The 17838-nt window shown below is 39.4% G+C and overlaps 1 protein-coding gene across 21 annotated transcripts in view; it reads left to right on the forward strand.

Moving 5' to 3' along the window:
* Positions 1-11587, forward strand: part of LOC111596097 (protein lap4) — a 67085-nt gene extending 55498 nt beyond the window's left edge. For 7 of the 21 annotated variants that reach the window (XM_023310177.2, XM_023310162.2, XM_023310211.2 and 4 more), the window contains 4 exons: positions 5066-5512; positions 6010-6145; positions 6571-6750; positions 8930-10820. In XM_023310177.2, the coding sequence (XP_023165945.2) occupies positions 5066-5512; positions 6010-6145; positions 6571-6750; positions 8930-10558 (2392 nt within the window). In that variant the 3' untranslated portion in view covers positions 10559-10820. Of the gene's footprint in view, positions 1-2243; positions 3509-5065; positions 5513-6009; positions 6146-6570; positions 6751-8929; positions 10822-11171 lie in introns of those variants that run through there. The other 14 variants (XM_023310310.2, XM_023310326.2, XM_023310260.2 and 11 more) reach the window with 11 other exon arrangements.
* The last annotated feature ends 6251 nt before the right edge of the window (positions 11588-17838 follow it).

Genomic DNA, 17838 nt, shown 5'->3' on the forward strand with positions numbered 1-17838 from the left:
AAATATGAGATAGCTTTCAATAGTAGATAGCAAATAGTGATTTAATGTGGGTAAAGACAACATTATTCTACACTATATAGTAGATAAGATGAAAAATGAATTATAAATAACTTTTTGTTTTCTGTACCAAATTAGATTATTTTCATTATTATAATTTCTTCAATTTTAACTCCTAGTTTTGTTGATTGATGTTGCAAACAGCTTGAAGAAGTTACATAGCCCGCAATTGTCAGACAAGTCGTCATGAAAGAATGACAACGCGAGATATCTTTTAGTAGCACACGGTATCAAGTCGCCAGACAGCGGAACCCCGCAACTCCCATAGGGCAATCAACTGTCTCTGTGTCTTGCTGTCTGATGTGAGTTAGCGAATTAGATGTGTGCAGAGTGTAGCGAACGGGCAAGGGGCTGCCATGAAAATATATCTTATAAACAATGACTGAACGAAGAGTCTTTATGTACATTTGATTATGTGAACGTCTGTAACACGTCAGCAGGATCCAAAGACTGCAATTGTTTTCTTTTCATTGACAGACACAAATAAAATGTAAAACATTTCTTAATTGCAATTCTATTTAAAATACCTGAAGTGCTAATAATCATTTAAAATAATTCCTTACAACTAAAGAGAGAATCAAGTTAACTCGTTGACTGTCGATTACATTACACGAAGGTCTTTGTGACTGGTCAGCAAATCAATGACAACCTAGAAGCCAAATTTGCTCAGATCCATAAACCCAAACCGGCCGGGCCGGACCGATTGACCAAATGGCTTACAACCCGAAATTTACATAAATTTAAATGTGTGTTATTATGGCATTGTAGGCATTGTTCGGCCTTGGAACTCATAACGAAGAAAAGAAGATAAACATGTTAATAACCTATTTAAAAATTTCCCAGCAAGAATTTCTACGAGTCTTGTTTTTTTCTTCTTTTTTTGCGCATAAATTTACATTTTATCGTTGATATAAAAAATAAAAATAAAGACAAACAAAAAAAGTTAGTTATATATTTGTATAGCCACTAAAGCCAAAGCAAATTAGCCGGCAACGCAATGTTCGATTTGTATTTATATTCAAATTAAACTCGTTTAAATCTATAAAAGTGGTGTAGCACAAAGGCTCGGGCAGATCCGTGTTTATAAATTCTTTGCCAGCTTCCGTGGCGACAAATTCGACGTCCGACGGCGGCAAAACGCAATCGAAATATTATTTGTGCATTAATCGGCTAATTTATAGTTTGATAATTTATGAACTATTTCTAGTTGATCCGCTGATGCCGCCGCCGCATCCGTCGCAGCCGCCAGATGCTTAAACGCTTTAGCTAACCACATGCCCGCGGTTTGCTATGGACTCCCTCGCTCTCGCTTTCAATTGGTTTTGGTGGTTTGGCGGTTTGTCGCAGCGGTTGCCCTTGAATTGATCGCGACGTCAAGACAATTGGGCAGCTTTAGCTTTAATTTTTGTTTTGTTTTCTTGGTAGCTTTTTTCTGTTTTTGTTTTTTCTTTGGTATTTACATTTGGGTACGTAGGTTTGTGACCGAGCGCAGCTACTTGGGCCGCTTTTGTGTTTTTATGCAGATGAAAATATTTATGTTTTGTTGATTACGCATAAATTAATTTATATTTTATGGCGTTGGCGCTACATTCGTCCACAAATGGACCGCAGCGCACCGTGGCGCATATGCAAATCAACATTTAGTTGTCTGTGCCTGTATCTGTGTTTTTCTGATATAAAAGCATAATTTGACCTTAAGCTAAAATGAGGGCGTTAATGATGCTTTTTAAATCTGTGTGTGTGCGTTAGTGACAAGCTATTTCATTTGCTCTTCTTCAACGAATACAATTATTGTTTTTTCAGCTTATTATTTTACTCTGTGGCAGATTTTCGATTGTTTTTTCTTGGTATTTTTTTTTTTTTGTACATTTTGCTTGTTGCTTTTGGCACATAAATATTAATTAAAGTTGGAAAAACCACGATAACCTGATGCGATAAAGAATAAGCGAAAGACAACTCGCCGACAGCAACAGCAGCAGCAACACCAACACCAACAGCAACAAATCCAAAGACAGCTGAGCATTTCTTTGCCCGCACGATGAACTTTCTGATTTTGTTAAAAATGTATTATTATTTTTGTAATTGCTTTTTTGGTTGTTTTTCTACCTGCAAGCCCGGTAACAATGCACCTGTTTAATTGTACATCACAAAAACTTTCTGTTTCTGCTTCTCACCAACTTTTTCAGGAATCCACTTGACGAAATTGAAGCAGTATTTAGAAGCTAAAACTTAACTAAGTACACACACTCACAAATACAAATACACCGTCAATCTCTCACAGTTATGAGAATGAGACACGTTTATTGACTAAGTTTTGATATCTAACTATATAGATACGTAGCCTACACACGTGTATTTATAAATAGTTTCTATGCGAGAGACTTTGACTAAAATAAGTAACTAGCTAAAACGAAAAATCAACTAACTCGATCCCACATAATTATGAACACACCTTGTTATATGCAGAACAGTTTTCTTTAGACAATGTTAATGACTACGTAAATGAACAGACTAATATATTTTCTATCGCAGCATAACTTAATAAGTATATATTTATTACTATAAGCCATATTATTTATCTTCTTCAATCGGCGCCTCTTTCATCGTGCGAAACAAAAAACTGCAGCTCAGCGGTGCACACTTTGCCAGCACTCGAAATGCTTTTGCACTGCTCTGCGACACTCACACTCACACACCTGCAGCGTTTCTAAACTACGCACTCACACATACACCCACACTTACTGACACTTACTGACTTACTGACCGCCCTTAGCGCCTGGGGTCGTGTTATTAGCATATTTGAACTACTACTACTCTATAGTACACGCATTTTATATTTGAAAGAAAAAGTGGAGGAAATACGAAATTTATGATAATTTTTAGAGCAGAACAAGGAGCTAATTATTATGCTCTTTGCACGTTCAGTGCATTTGTGCAGACAGAGAAACGAAAAAAAGAAAGTGCCTAGTTGTGTTTGGTATGGGTAATTCCCGAATCTATTTAGTTATGTTTGCATATTTAATTGTTCAAAGAAAGAAGCATTCGTTTTTCATTGTTTAAAATTTAAATGGAAGTTAAATAATTTCTTAAGGATAGCTGCTGAAAACGCGGAGATACAGTTCAACAACTAAAACAGTGTTAATACTTAGTTTATGTACTACTCACAATTCCACGTGGAGATCCTTGAAATATGTTCCAGCTAAACGCATGTATGTTAAGTTTTTGAAAACCATTGCGTTGTTGTCAACGTTAGATTTTTTATATATTTTATAAATATTTATATGAATGTAATATGTACAAAAACCAACTGCACTCTAGCAATGTAGTAATTAATCGATACACACTCACATACATACGCGAATAAATATATATCCATGCATCGTCATCTACAGAAACAAAATCCAACATCAATTAATATTTATGCTCACAACATTGCCAATGAATTTAATGATTAACATGTGCCATATTTCTTATGTCTATATGTATGTAATTTTTGTTCCTCCTCATCATAATGGAAAAATGTCTACAAATAAATGGAAATGATAATCAATTTAAATCAATTGCAGTTTGTCATCCATCTTACATATATAACTATATCACACAAACTATAAACAACAATCATATTTTGGTATCGGGCTTTTTTTCAAATAATTACTGACTTAATATCAAAAATATGTTTTAATTACAACTTTAAGTTGAACACAAAACATAAACTAAATTTATTCCAAGTAAAAGTGCATTGCAAAATTTGTAGGGACATAGTTTACATAAATCTGTCAATTGCAAAAGTTCAGCGCGTTTAAATACTTTATGGTATGTACATAACGGTCTGGTTGTTCTACTGGGTCAAAATGGCGACATCTCTAGTGGCGCCCCCTGAAGGGCCACTGCAAAGTTCATTTAAAAGTCGAAAGGACAAATAAATGAATAAAACGAGACGAGCAAACGGCAGCGCTAAAATGTGAACAAAACAGAAATGAAAATCATATAAAAAATAGTATAACAAGTAAGCGCAGCTCGGCTGGGTCAAACGTGGCCGCACTTAGCCTACAACTGCACCCGCCTTTCTATGCAGTTCTCAGCAGTGGCAGCTGTAGCGACTTCTGCTGCTCGACCATAGGTAGCGAGCTTCCGGATGCCAACGGCGACGTGTAAATTGAAATGCATAAATCACTCAAGTAGAAGTTGCAGCCTTTACAGCGCCGATTCAGCTGCAATAATTTCGAATTAAACTTGAACCAAAAGTGTGTAGCAATTTGTTTAAGACAAAAGCCACTTGCAGCAAGTTCTTAGCAAAAAAAAAGACAAAAAAACAGGCCACAAAGTTTGTCAGTGGCAGACGCAGACAGCGAGTGCATAGGATGTGGATCAAGGGAAGCCGAATAACACTGCCAGATGAAACCTTATTGCAAATAGTTTTAGTGTGCTCACTTTTAAAATTAATTTTGCATATATATATATATATATATATATGTATATATATGGTGAACTGGCATCAGAAGTTTTACGACTGTGCTGGATTGTCTCGGGCTTTGGCCTGACTATGACTCTGTACTCCTGTTCAGTGTTCAGGGCTGTGCCTGTGCCTGTGCCTGTGATCCGCTTCAGTGCCTTGGTTGTCTGCCTTAACACGCTAATCTCCAGATGCCATGTTATTGCACTTGTTGGCAAAGTTGTTCAAAAAGTGATTTTGTCAGTGATGGGTATTTGGTTTGGGCATGGGTAGAAGTTCGCAATGTGTTTCTTGGATTTTAATTACAACAAATTTGACTTGTTATGGCAAAGTTTGTTGCATGGAGCCACGGGCACGTACACCCATCCGACTAAAAGAATTAACGTCATTGTTTTTGTAACCGCTCTCTCATATCATGTGCTAACCGCATTACACATTCACAAGTTGGCTTACCCTGCCAAATTTATGGTAATTTTATATATCTGTATATTCATATGTGTTTTACTCTGCACAATTGAAACACCCAACGAATTTCAAATTCGCAACAAACGACAGAACCGCACAAAATCAAGCGCAGGCAACGCACTCGCCCAGCAAAATACCTAAGCAACTAAAACAGCAGCAGCAAATGAAGACAACGCCCACAGCGATGCCGCCTGGTGATACGCCCAAGCCCTCGCTGCTGCCCAAGCCAAAGGTCAAAGTTGTAATGCCGCCCGCGCTGCAGCAACGTCTTAGGCAGCAGCAACAGCAACAACCATCCCAGCCTGAGGAACCCACCATACACGAAGAGGAGCAGCCTGTCACGCCCACAAGCTCGAGCAGCCGCATACCCGTACGCACGTTGAAGGCAGAACGCCGCGCCCTGGCAGCAGCTGCACGACAGGCAGGCCTCACCGTGGACGAGTACGTCCAACAGTTAGAGGAGGCGGAGCATCAGCAGCAGCTCGAGCGAGGCGCTATGCCGACATCGCCTGCGGTCAAGAGCCGAGCCATGATGAAGTAAGTTGCAAGTGTGGCGGTGAACGAGTTGACAAGCGTGTGAGCAGAAGTTGCCGCAAAGGTCACAGGTTAAAGTTCTAGCAAATCAACAGCTCGTAGGCGTAGCCATTTAGTTTAAGTATCTGTGTGCCACATAGACTTTGACGGCGAAGACAATACGCACACCCACACACAAACACATCGCACACGCATAAGCGAACAGCAACTTCTAGTTTCAGTGTAATTTTCCAGCCTATATCTGTTTATCTATGTAAATCAATCTTTATATTCTAGGGAAACACTTTCAACTTTCATCTAACTTTTAGTTTGATTAAACTATTCTTTTATTTTGTATTAGTATTTTACGGTGTCTGCCTTAGTCACTCGATATCTGTATATAAATACACTGGTATATCTATAGATAAATATTTTTCTCGTAATTTGAGTTCTCTTAGTTAAAAAGCGAAAGACTCTAGCCAAATTTATATTAATATTGCCTTTATGTTTAAATAACGTAGCGCTGAGAAACGCGCCTCTTGGCGTGCGGCCCGCCTTCGCTCACTGGAACAGGGCGCCGTTGAGGCCCAGGACGTGATCAAGAACATGCGCAAGATGACCGATGATTTGATTACGCATGAGTCCAGAGCTAGTGAGGTAAGTTGTCGGCGTTCTGACCACGTTAATATTAATCCACTTTCAAGCGAAACCTCCAACTAAACAAAAAAAAAACATCCCAAAATTCAAACGAACGAACATTCCATTAACATGCGTGTTTTGCCTGAGGATTTCGGTTGAGCCACTCTTAACCAGCTAAAAATACAACCCATAGAGCTACATGGATTGCTTTACTAACCACAACAATATACTAAAATCAGAAATCCAACATACGATTGAATCTGTTTCATGATCAACTGTAACTAACGCAGAGTTAGTTCAATCAAAAGGTAGCTAGAGCATTCATTGCATTGGGAATCCGAAGAAGAGGAAAAGATAAAACAACACAACGAAATAAAATATCCAAATTTCGAATCGCCTAATAATTCTTTTATAAATTTTAACATTCTTTCTCCGTAATGCAGCCGAAAATAGTCTTTCCGAAAATTGCCATTAAGTCGAGCGATGGCCCGGTAATCGTGCGCGAACGCGAGAAAATACTCGATGAGAAAATTGTGCGACGCACTGAGGAAGTGCCCTGCCCCATTACGGGGCAGCCTCAATTGCGCACAGTCGAGTACATTGAGAAAATCATTGAGACGGAGGTTAGCTAATCCAACTGAAATTGTGTATACATCGTATATTTATATTTAATTGGCACCAATTTGAGTTTCGTGAGCAATGCAAATGCGTTTTACATTTCTTTGGTTGAAAGCCGCTTCTGTTGTGTACTCGTAAGCGTTAGCTTAAACGTAAGCGTCATCGTATGGTCTCGCTCTCGATTTTGTAGTTGATTCACGTATTTTGCACACCCTAAAAAATATTTAATGCACTGCGCACAGAGCACCCGTCTCCACTTGTATCATTGTATATAGAAAACAACCATTTCATCAAGACGCTTTCTCTCACTGAACGCAACTTAATTATTTTATAGAGCTCATGATTTTTATGTGCCATCTGCACAAAGCTGCCTGCTGCCCTCTAAAAAGTATCTGCACATCTTGTAAGTGCTATGCCACAAATGTTTACCAGTTATTCATGTTGTTGCTTTTATACTCTGCACAGCTTTCAGTTTCGCAGTGGCTTCCATTGTTGACATTGCGTCAGTGTTGTCCCGCCCACCTGAAACTGTGGCACCGACCGAAATGCAGCACATAAAAAAGACAGTAAGCTACTTTTGCGGCCCATCTAAGCGAAAAGGTCTTGTGTTCCGCAGCGTGAGCGCTACAACAACAAAATCATTTCCGTGCTTATTGTTGTCTTTTAAGTGTCGCGGTTTATAGAATCCCCCCGTTTGTCTCGCCGCTCCATTCGGGTTCTAACCTTCAAAGAGTTTGATTGTGTTTTTGGGGCTTGTTGTTGTCACGTGTCCATAAAGCAACGACGACCGCTTTTAGAGCCAGATATTTGCCTCATTTTATGTATGCAAACGCATTATAATGACGCTCTGCCTTTTATGGCCAAGTCCATTAAAATTAAAGCAAAAGTTTTGTTTCGTTTTCTGACGCTGGGGTCGTTTTAATGATTCCAATCGAAATAAAAACCAACACAACGCAAAATATTTTATAGCCCCTGCTATTTTTGGCCGCAATTCTGAATTTTAAAAATTGTTTGTGTCGCTTTGCTCTACTTTTCAATTTGTAAGCGGAAGGGAGCGATAGAAACAACAAACGGCTAAAATGTCAGCGGCACACCAGGCTCTGCCCAACTACCCCAAGCTCGCTGGCAACTCTAGTGATTCGAGACCAACAACTTTTGCCCGAGGCATGCAGTCTCTACAACTGACCCCAAATGCACAAAATGCTCTGCGGGCGGCCTGCGGCAGTTTTCATAGTTGGCTCAGTGCGACGCCAGTCAGCGGCAAGCTGCAGATTATCGTGTTTTTGGACAATGGGAGCTTTTTACTTTGTCAACGAGTAGACGCTGCGGTCGTCCTTGCAGTCTTCAGTTTGCCAGATGTATGAGATTCATGCTTCATATATCCTTTGGGTCCACTTTCTCATCTTTCACATTCACGCTCTAGTCCACATCACATTAATATAGTTTTGCCTTTGGCTCTTCAGCCTAATTCATTGTTCACAATATTTTATAATACTCTCAGCATATTTGTATATATTACACATTAATGACTTATAATTTTGTTTCTTATTTAATATAATAATTCACATCAATGCAATTTAATCGTTGAGATCATCCAGTTCAATACTTTGATAATTTTAATCAATTTGATCTCGTCCGCTCTGTCTGTAAGAAGTATATAAATAGTTCGCGGAAACTAACTTACACAATTTCTTGAACATGTTATACTGAGTTTGTTAAATATTTATGTAGATAGTTCAGGTAAAATAAGTTATTTGACTTCACAACTAGGGCTCTTAAGGAGAGATACTCAGTTTATGCATGAGCAAAGAATGCTGATAGTTGATATTGAACTCATTTAAATAAAAAATGCTGATAGTTGATATTGAACTCATTATTTAAATATTACTACCTTATTCATACTTTAACTAACTGAAATACTAAAATTCGTTCTGCTACTCGCATCACTTTTACCAATATATTTTCTGTATTCCTGTTATATTAAACTCACAAATTAATTACATAAAAAAGCAGCTGATCCTGTTGTCTTGCAATCATTGTAGAGCAGTAATTAAATATTCAAGCTATTGCTTTGGTTTTGGTCTCGATGCTTGGTGCTTGCTGCTTCCTGTTGCCTTTATTAGTTATTTGTCTGCCAGCAAAACAAATGCACAACATATCGCATTTCGATTCCAATGTATTTAGGTGGAGACCTGCAAGGAGCGCATCATTTCGTTGGAGTTGCAAGTACCGGAGGGGGATGAAGGAACACTTGATGAGACGCAGCCGCCGCTGGAGCTGCAGGCAGATGATGATTTTGACGACGATGATTACGATGACGATGATGACGATGAAGATGAAGAGGAGGACACTGCATCCATTGTTACAGTGCAAGCGAATAACGAGAAACTGTTTCTGCGCCACGATGCGGACAGCTATGGCCCATCGTCCATTGAGAGCGTCTCGTCGGGCAAGGTACGCATTAAAGCAACGCCACTGACAATGCACCAGACGCTAGCCAAGGAGACGACCATTGTGGAGGTGCTGAATCCTGTCATTGGCGGTGATGGCAGCGCGCGAACTATACAAGTGAGTGGCGCGCCCTTCGACATAGATGAGCTTGAGGAAGGCGCGACCTCGCTGCTGCGCAGCGAAACTTTTGTGCTGCCCACTGGCGGCAAGTCGGAGCTGTCATTAAATGCAAAAATGAAGAATGTTCTTGAGGAGCTGCTTGAGAATGAGCGGGTTAAATTGAATTTGCAAAAGAGCCTCGAGGAACAAAGTGACAATGAGAACGATGAGGAGGATGAAACTGAAAATGTCTACGTAGATGCACGGGATGACGATGAGAGCGCTTATGGTGATGCTATGGACGATGTTGTTGACTTTGGCATTACAGCAGTGCCGACGGCTACATCTAAAGGCTTGAGCGATACCAGGAATGGCAATCAGCAGGTGCTAGAAGCACTGATCAGGGATAGCAATCGTAATACCATAATTGGTAAATTGGCCAACCAATTGGCAACGAACGAAGACGACGACGACAATGACGAGGAGGACGACGACGAGGAGGAGGAAGAGAGTAGCGATTCCTCGGACGATGATAGCGAAGACTCAGATGAGGAGGACAATGCTGAGGAGCAACTCAACATTGCCTACGTGCAGGGCGCAGAGGTAATCGAGAATCTCAACACTGTGACTGAGGGCAACAAACTTCAAAAGTCACAGACTTTCAACACCATCAAGGAAGCCGAGCATGAGGAGGACGAAGCACAACAAGCAAGTGGAAAAGCACAATGCAGTAACACACTAGCCCAACTGCAGGCCGAGCAGCGTGCTCTGGCCGAGATCTCAAAACAGCTACGTAAATCTGTTGAGGATTTGCTCAGCGCCGATAGCGGCGCGGTAGTGGAAACACAACGCACATTTACACTACCAGCGTCCAGCCACAGCCCTGCTATCGTCACCGTCACAGAGGTGGTGAAGAAACAAACGAAAACTGGACGTCAATCGGCCACTGGCGAATCTGGAGAAGCTATATTTAATCGCTTACTCAGCAGCGGAGAGTCTCAGCGTCAAATTTTCGATGAGCAGCAAGGCGAAACCATCACAACCACTACAACAACCACAGAGGCGCTGCCCGCAGCGGCAGCGGCTGCTGCTTCTGGTGAGCCAAGCACCAGTGTGGTAACCACAACGCGCACTGTTTCCAACATTGTCACCAGCGGTATACCGAGGCTTGAGCCGAGCAAGCAAACCAGTCGCAACAGTAACAACAGCAACAACAACAACAACAATCGCAGCAAAAACAAGCGCAAAGGCAAGAAGAAATAGGCAGTAGTGACCGTCAAATTGCGTATACGACACATGGTCTGTAAAGCATTTAAATAGACATTCACTCACACACGAATATTCTCACAAGCCCTTCACCAGCAACCCCTCCCCCATATAGACATAGTCACATATCAGCGCATTGAGAAACATTTGGCAATGTGCCGTTATACATAATGTATGTAAGTTCCATATACATATGACTACATATGGACATGGGTATATACCATATAGTATACATGCGTGTATATAATTTTAATTAACTGTGCAAATAACTTGTCGTTGCATTAAAAAAAAAAACACATTTGTAACTAATCATAAAAATTCGCGCAATATAAAAAAACTGCGTTTGTTATTGAAAAAAATATTAAATACAACAAAAACTTAAACACTGTGAGCTTTTAACAACATTTAATTAGGTAATCACATCAATTGGCAATTAAATTTACCTGAAGCCCAAGTAACTAAGTTGCAATGAACAAAATCTTATTTAATTAATTTAAATAATTTCACTTTGTTTTGCTTTTAATATTCATTTACATTCCCTTTTTTCATGTCACGTGCAAAGAATTGTTCGCAAATGAAATTGATTTAAATGATGCGTTTTTTATTTTAGCACAATAAATGAAAAATAAAAATTACATAAATTATAACCGGATATTTAAATGTGAACCGGTCAACTACTTTTTGATGCTCCCGTCGTATGCAAAACTTTATACTTCGAGCATTCCGACTGTCCACTTTAAGTTGGGCATTTATCTTGAAGTCTAGCTCTAAGCGAAACAACATTAAAAACAAACAACATATATTTAAAAGAACATGATTTTTGATGTATGTATTCATCGCCTTGCATTACTCAGCTGCTGCTGATCTTGCAGTTAATGTATGGAAAACAGCAACTGTCAAAGTAGTCAGTTTCTTTAAATTGTAATTGTACAAATGCAATGCGAGTAAAATTATATAAAATCGATCTATATAAAATGTGTTTAGTATGTAAGCAAATCAACCTTTTATAAACTGACAAAAGAAAACACACTGTACAATAAATAATTCAATTTATTTTTTATTTTTAAAAAAATCTTTTACTGTGGTTACCACGCATATATATATATTTCCAAAATTAGCGAGAGTAGTCTGCATCAAGTTTATTTTCTATCTTCTTTAAAATATTTCAGGCCAACCTCATTTTACTTTCTATTTATGGTAAGTTTCATGTTCCCACGCGAATTTTTGGGGAATTCGGTCAAATAGCCAAAAAGCGTGCTGCCATTTATCACATCCGAACATAAATACACAAACGTGCTATTTTTGTACGAGTTTAAGAGTGGCGTGGATTATAGGTTGGCAAATAAAGCTTAGCCTGAGCCATTAGGTTTATATTTAGGTAGCGTCATGATACCAGGTAAAGCCGCACAGAGGCTTAATACGAGAAACGAAACAGCTTCTATACTTGGTGTCTATTGCAATTACAGCTTTTCAGATACGTATAATAAACATGCGATCATAGATTATCTGTAGGTGGGGAATTTGCACAATATTTGTCAATACTGATGATTTGGAATTTATCGTCATATACAGGTTGTATGAAATGAATTTTCAAATACCAGCATTTGGAAATTATTTTAATAAACATGTGAGATAAATGGAATATTTTAAATTAAATTAGTGGTTTGACTAACTATGCGTTAGTTAAAATTTGTATAAAGGTACGTATATTTTAACATTTTAAGATTATCAGCCATTTTACCGGAATATTACTTATAATGGAAAATGATATCCAACTAAAAGCGAAACATCATTGGCCTGATTAGGAGTTTTTCTTTAAATTAAACATAATATTATTTTTATTAAAATCTTCCTCGTAAAGTTAAGGAAATTAAAGACAAGCATTAAACAGAGCGACTGTGATGTCTGCTTAGGTAACAGTACAAGGCTGGGGACATCAAGCTTAATGGCATTACGGAAAATGTTTTCATTTTAGAGAATGCGCAACAAAACTGCGTCGGAAACATCGTGTGTTGAGGTTGTCAACAAGATAGACAGTTGGCTGGTAGATGGGCGAGGACTCTTAATGTAAAAATCGTTAGAGTTTGTTGCGCGCCCAACATCATCACATCAACATCAATTCGAGCAAGATTCAGATTGTAGCGGAAGTTCTCGACTCTGGGAAACATTGAACGTTTGGAGCTCACGTTGCGAATGTGCAACGTGCATAATTCGATTGCAGAGAGAAGGTATACGAAATGTACGTAATGCAGATACCTGCGTCAGCATTTTAAATATTTAATGTCAACCAATTGAATTACACTGCAAAACTAGTCAACGAATCCCTCCAGTGGGCGCTAGTCCCGTCGCTGCTCCTGCTCCTGTTGCGGCTGCTGCTGTTGCTATTGACGCAAAACCTTGTTGCATGTGCAAGGACTGGTGCCAAGTGCAACGCTTCTGCGTTGGGCAGCTCCGCTGCCTGCCGCGTGCTGAGCAAGACAAATGAATGCAGCATGCCCTTGAGTCCCCGTTGCATTTGCATTTGTTCAACATTTCAAGTGCAGGCGCCACGCAGACGAAACACTGCGGGAATTCGGCAATGTCGCAGCTAATGCTGGTGCAGCCCCTACACCAGCAAATGTGCTGCGCATTAATCAAAATCTCATTTTTGCAGGACCAGAAGCTGTCGTTATCATTATGCATGATGTTGTTGCGGTTTAAGTAAAAGCAGTTTGTCACATTTTAATCCACTCCACTGATCTTGCAATGCAGCCAGTGCCATCGCAGGTCAGCGGGTGTGCTCATTACATGGTCTGTCTGCGCCACGACTCTAACCAATTGGCGTTGCCTGTCACATTTAATAGGATAATGCTTGGTTAAACACGAAATGCCCTTACTCACCCACATACCCAGACCTACATACATTTTTATTCGTTCACATTGTGCGCTTGCTAATGTATGTTGGTCCGGGTGTCAAATTTACAACATTTGTTGTTTGAAATTTTTCACACTACGCACATAAATTGTGGAAAAATGTTTCATGGTGTAACTCCTGCTTCTGTTAGTCAACGAAGCTGGTGAAAAATGTCCAGTGTGCACTTCAGGCTCACATACATGAACAGACACATATACACAGGTGTCCTACGCTGTGCTAGTCCTTGGGCGAGCTCATCGTGTTGTTTGCCTCCGCCAGTTACTGAGTTATCTGGCAAATATTGGAACGTGCTGTGCAGCTGATGCGTTTTCATAAATTTCAAATAAACGCAGCAGCTGCCACACTGCTTCGAGGGAGCAAGAAAAGATTCTCTACAACAGCATCACAAAAACCTCTGACGAGAGCAGATGTCTGTGCGCCTGCATAATTTGCAATATTAGCGCAGAGCTTAGCTTGGAAAAGCTTGTTAAGTGGTCAGAAATGATTTGATTTCACAATTAATCAAGTCTTATCAGCTACAAACATGAAAGACTTCCAACGCAACTGAAGACAACCAGGTGATTTGCAGTGGGAAATGAAATTCTAAATTCTAAATTCGCTTAAAGTATTTACATAGCAAATTAATACTGTTGCTTAATACGAAAAATGTTGGAATATACAGAAATTTAATTCGCAACTCAAGGTTTCTGATTTTATTTTATTACTAATAATAATGTTAAAAGAAAAACACCGTTCCTTCTAGAGTCATACTACTTATCATATAAATTGGGGCTTGCGTGTTGTTAGTTCGAAATACCCAGTGCAAGTGCCAAGAGAGTATACTTCCGAAAACTGAATGCCAATTGAAGAATTTTTCTTACTGGCATTAATAGATATGTAGATATTTTAAAAGCATATAAACCCATTTATACCAAAAACAAATAATATCAAGTAACAAAAATTTACTACTACTATTCCCCACTAGGCGATAACCGGATCCCAGACGTATATGTGTTTTTTAATATTTTCCATAGTTTGCATAGAGTATTAAAAAAAGATTCGAACCCACTATTTTTACGCAACGCAAACCAACTCTATCAACGCCGCCACTTCATAATTAAAAAATAAAACAATAAAAAATATTCACCATGTTCCAGGCTCGATTCCAGGGATTAACCGCTTACGAGCGCCACCTCTACCAACGCAGCCACTCAAAAATTGAAGTTTAGTAGCAGCTAATAGCTCAGCACAATTCAATCGCAATTCATTCAAGAATATATAATCTTTATGAGGTCTGCCACGCCTCCTTCTGCCTGTTACACATATTTGCACAAAACCATTATACCCTTGTTTACTACTTTCAATGGGATCAGAGTATAATAAAACCTGTAGTCATATGCGTTATGTAGCCGAAACAAAAGCAAAAAAATTAAGCGAAACCTTTTCTGATTGGACATTTGTTGCATTGCTTTTAACAACTATGTGGACAATACTAATACTGTTTATTATTGAATTATTTTAGACTGTATAATGTAATTGCAAATTAGATTGTCAGTGGATTTTCCATAATCTTTCACAGATTAGAAATTAAATAAATTCCATATAAAATACGCGGCTTCAGTAGGTTTCCAAGTTAATATTTTGCAGATACATGGCTCCCTAAAAACGTAGGCTGCAGGGACAATGACAGCACAGGTTGCAGATAAAAGTGCAATGGTCGTCCTGTAATTTAGATTGCAACTCCTGGCTCAGCTTAAAGCCGCCGTGTGATGTGACTTGTTGTTGTTAACCTATTTTTTTTATTTAGCCTGTTGCTATTTGTTGGTACTTGCCGAAGCTGTTGTACGCATGCGTTGGAATGCCGCAGAAACTGTTGCAGTTGGCAGAACAAAAACATTGCCCCTAAAAATACCAGCTTTATCCGTGTGGCTTATCCAAAAGGCAGCTGCCTTTATTAGCTGCCTGTGTGAGTGGGGCACATCCCCAGGGCAGTGTTCGTCATCGTCGTCGTCGTCATCATACTCTTTCCCCCTAACCTGGAAGCCCACGCAAAGTTTTGTCTTTCCTTTTTTTTAATTTTTTTTTTCAAAGCCTGGAATGCGTATCTTTTGCTGGTGTTGGAGTCTTCTTTTGTTTCTGTGAGCTTCAGACTTTGGCTGCTTTACTTTGTTTCCCAGCTCGGATGTCTTGAACTGCTGTGGCTGTGGCGACTGCTGCTGCGACTGGTTTGCAATTGCAATTTTCAAGGATAAGGGTAAGCTCGAAACAGATTTATATGGGCGGCCCAGTACGTGCAGAATTTATTAATGCTGTCCCAACTATCGGTATGTATAGATGCTCCCTACAATTGCTGACCTATGCCGCAGTGAGCGAGCTCTTAACAAGGACGCCCGTCTCGGGTTATATAAGGTGTGCTGTCTGTCATATTGAAGTTCGCACATCAGCAATGAGCTGGGAGCTCACGATGCCGGCGGGCGTTTGAATTAAGAGACTTGTAAGGAAAATAGACAGCACTATACTAACCATAGTTGTTGTCTTAGTATTGTGGCACGATGTTATGCCGTCGGATCTATGAACCAAAATGACGCGAGTAGCAGGTGGTCCTTTAGCTAGTGTCTGCGATTCTGAACAACACTCACGTATTCGCATTAACAAACTTTGGTGCTTCAACTGAAGTCGAAATGCAAAGACCAACATAATCAAAAAGATACTGGCTAAAATTGTTAGAAATAGTGCAACCATTAGTAAAGGCAAAGAGCAGCAAAATGTTATCTGTATTAGTGTAGTTGTTGGGCATAGTTGTGCAATTCAACCGTGGCAGAGGTAGAAGCAGCAGTAAGGCTTGGTTTGATTCTGCCTATCGCACTTAGATACATGGAAGAGAGGAAAGTTATGCAATACGCATAATTGAAGACCCAATTAGTTGAGCTTTTAATGGAATAAACATTATTAAGAAATGTAAGATTTATATTAAAAAATAAAAAAATGACTCACTTGCGAACATATTTAAACATCATATAAATTTAATAGTTCCTGCTTTTTCTAATTAACGCCAATTAAAGAAATATAAAAATATGATCATGAATCTTATCAGCCGGAAACACAATAAATAACCCAAATATCTTGTTTAAATCCCAGCAGGGCATTTACGACGCTGACTGTGAAATATCCTTCAATTACGCCATATTAAATTCCTTCAATTGTATTTCAGCCAAGCAGAACTTCAGTTAATTAATTTGCATCTACATACATACGCATATGTGTATAAAGTTGTGTATGCTAATTGTTGGCATGCGAGTACTTTATCGACGGACCAACTGGGAAAAAATCAGATTAAATTGGTTGGCAACTGCATCAAGAACAAGAGCAATTTGCATTCACTTCGTATGTGATTATCGTGAACCACCGCAGATTTAAATGAGGACGCGATTCTGTACAGAACTATGCAGAGCAGTGTACACTGGACAACATACTACGATGTCCTGCTTGGACATGGGCCACTTACAGCATCGCTGTGGTAGATCGACTGATGTGCGCTCATTAATAAACGCAGCGTTCTGACAATAAAAGCAACAACGTTTTCATTGAACGGCCAAACGCATGAGCTGATGACGGACATGTGGTTATTTAGCCGGACAGTGGATGTTCTTGTCAGTTCGTCCCTTTTCCGATTAATGTGGTTTATAGAGGTCTTGCGTATCCGTCGTGCTGTTTCAAATGTAAAGCGATATTTTCATTATTTTAAAAAAAAAATTATTTTCTTTCTTTTTTTAATTCTCGTTAATCTAGTTTAAGTCCTTACCAATAACCTGAAAGTGGCGTAAAGCTGAATGGACTGGAAAGCAAATATATTTTAACATCAGTGTTTCTGGACAAAATTTAATTTTTAATTTAATTGCAACTAGCTGCAAAAAGTTTTAAGTTTATTTATGAGAACAGGAAAAGTGTAACTTTTTTGTGTGTCTTTTGGTTAAGTTTCAGCTCAATTGCTTTACCTTGGCTCATCAAACGGAATCAGTACAGCTTGGCGTACATGACGAATACGTAGTTGGCTATTCAGCTAACACAAATGAACTGAAATGGCATCTTTGTCATCGTGGCACGGAACAGTTGAGTTGGCCCTGATCACCCTACTATCCCCTATCAAGCAACTGCCAGAGCTTCAGCAAGAAGTTAACTGCAACCAGCATTAGTTTGTTATCAACGCTCGATTGCTGAAGAAAATTGAAAAATATTGTCGCAGCGCTGGGTGCATCTTCAAAGTGGATCGAGCTCAGCTGCTGCTGCTCCATGTGGATGTCTCCTCGTCGCTAGCTGTTTCCCCGCCCTTTGCTGCTCGCAATGATGGATTGTACCCGGTGCGTCGTCCTTATATGCGAGCCAT

Source organism: Drosophila hydei, unplaced genomic scaffold (genome assembly GCF_003285905.1).
Source record: "Drosophila hydei strain 15085-1641.00,03,60 unplaced genomic scaffold, DhydRS2 tig00000063-arrow-pilon, whole genome shotgun sequence".
In the NCBI taxonomy this organism is placed as follows: Eukaryota; Metazoa; Arthropoda; class Insecta; order Diptera; family Drosophilidae; genus Drosophila; species Drosophila hydei.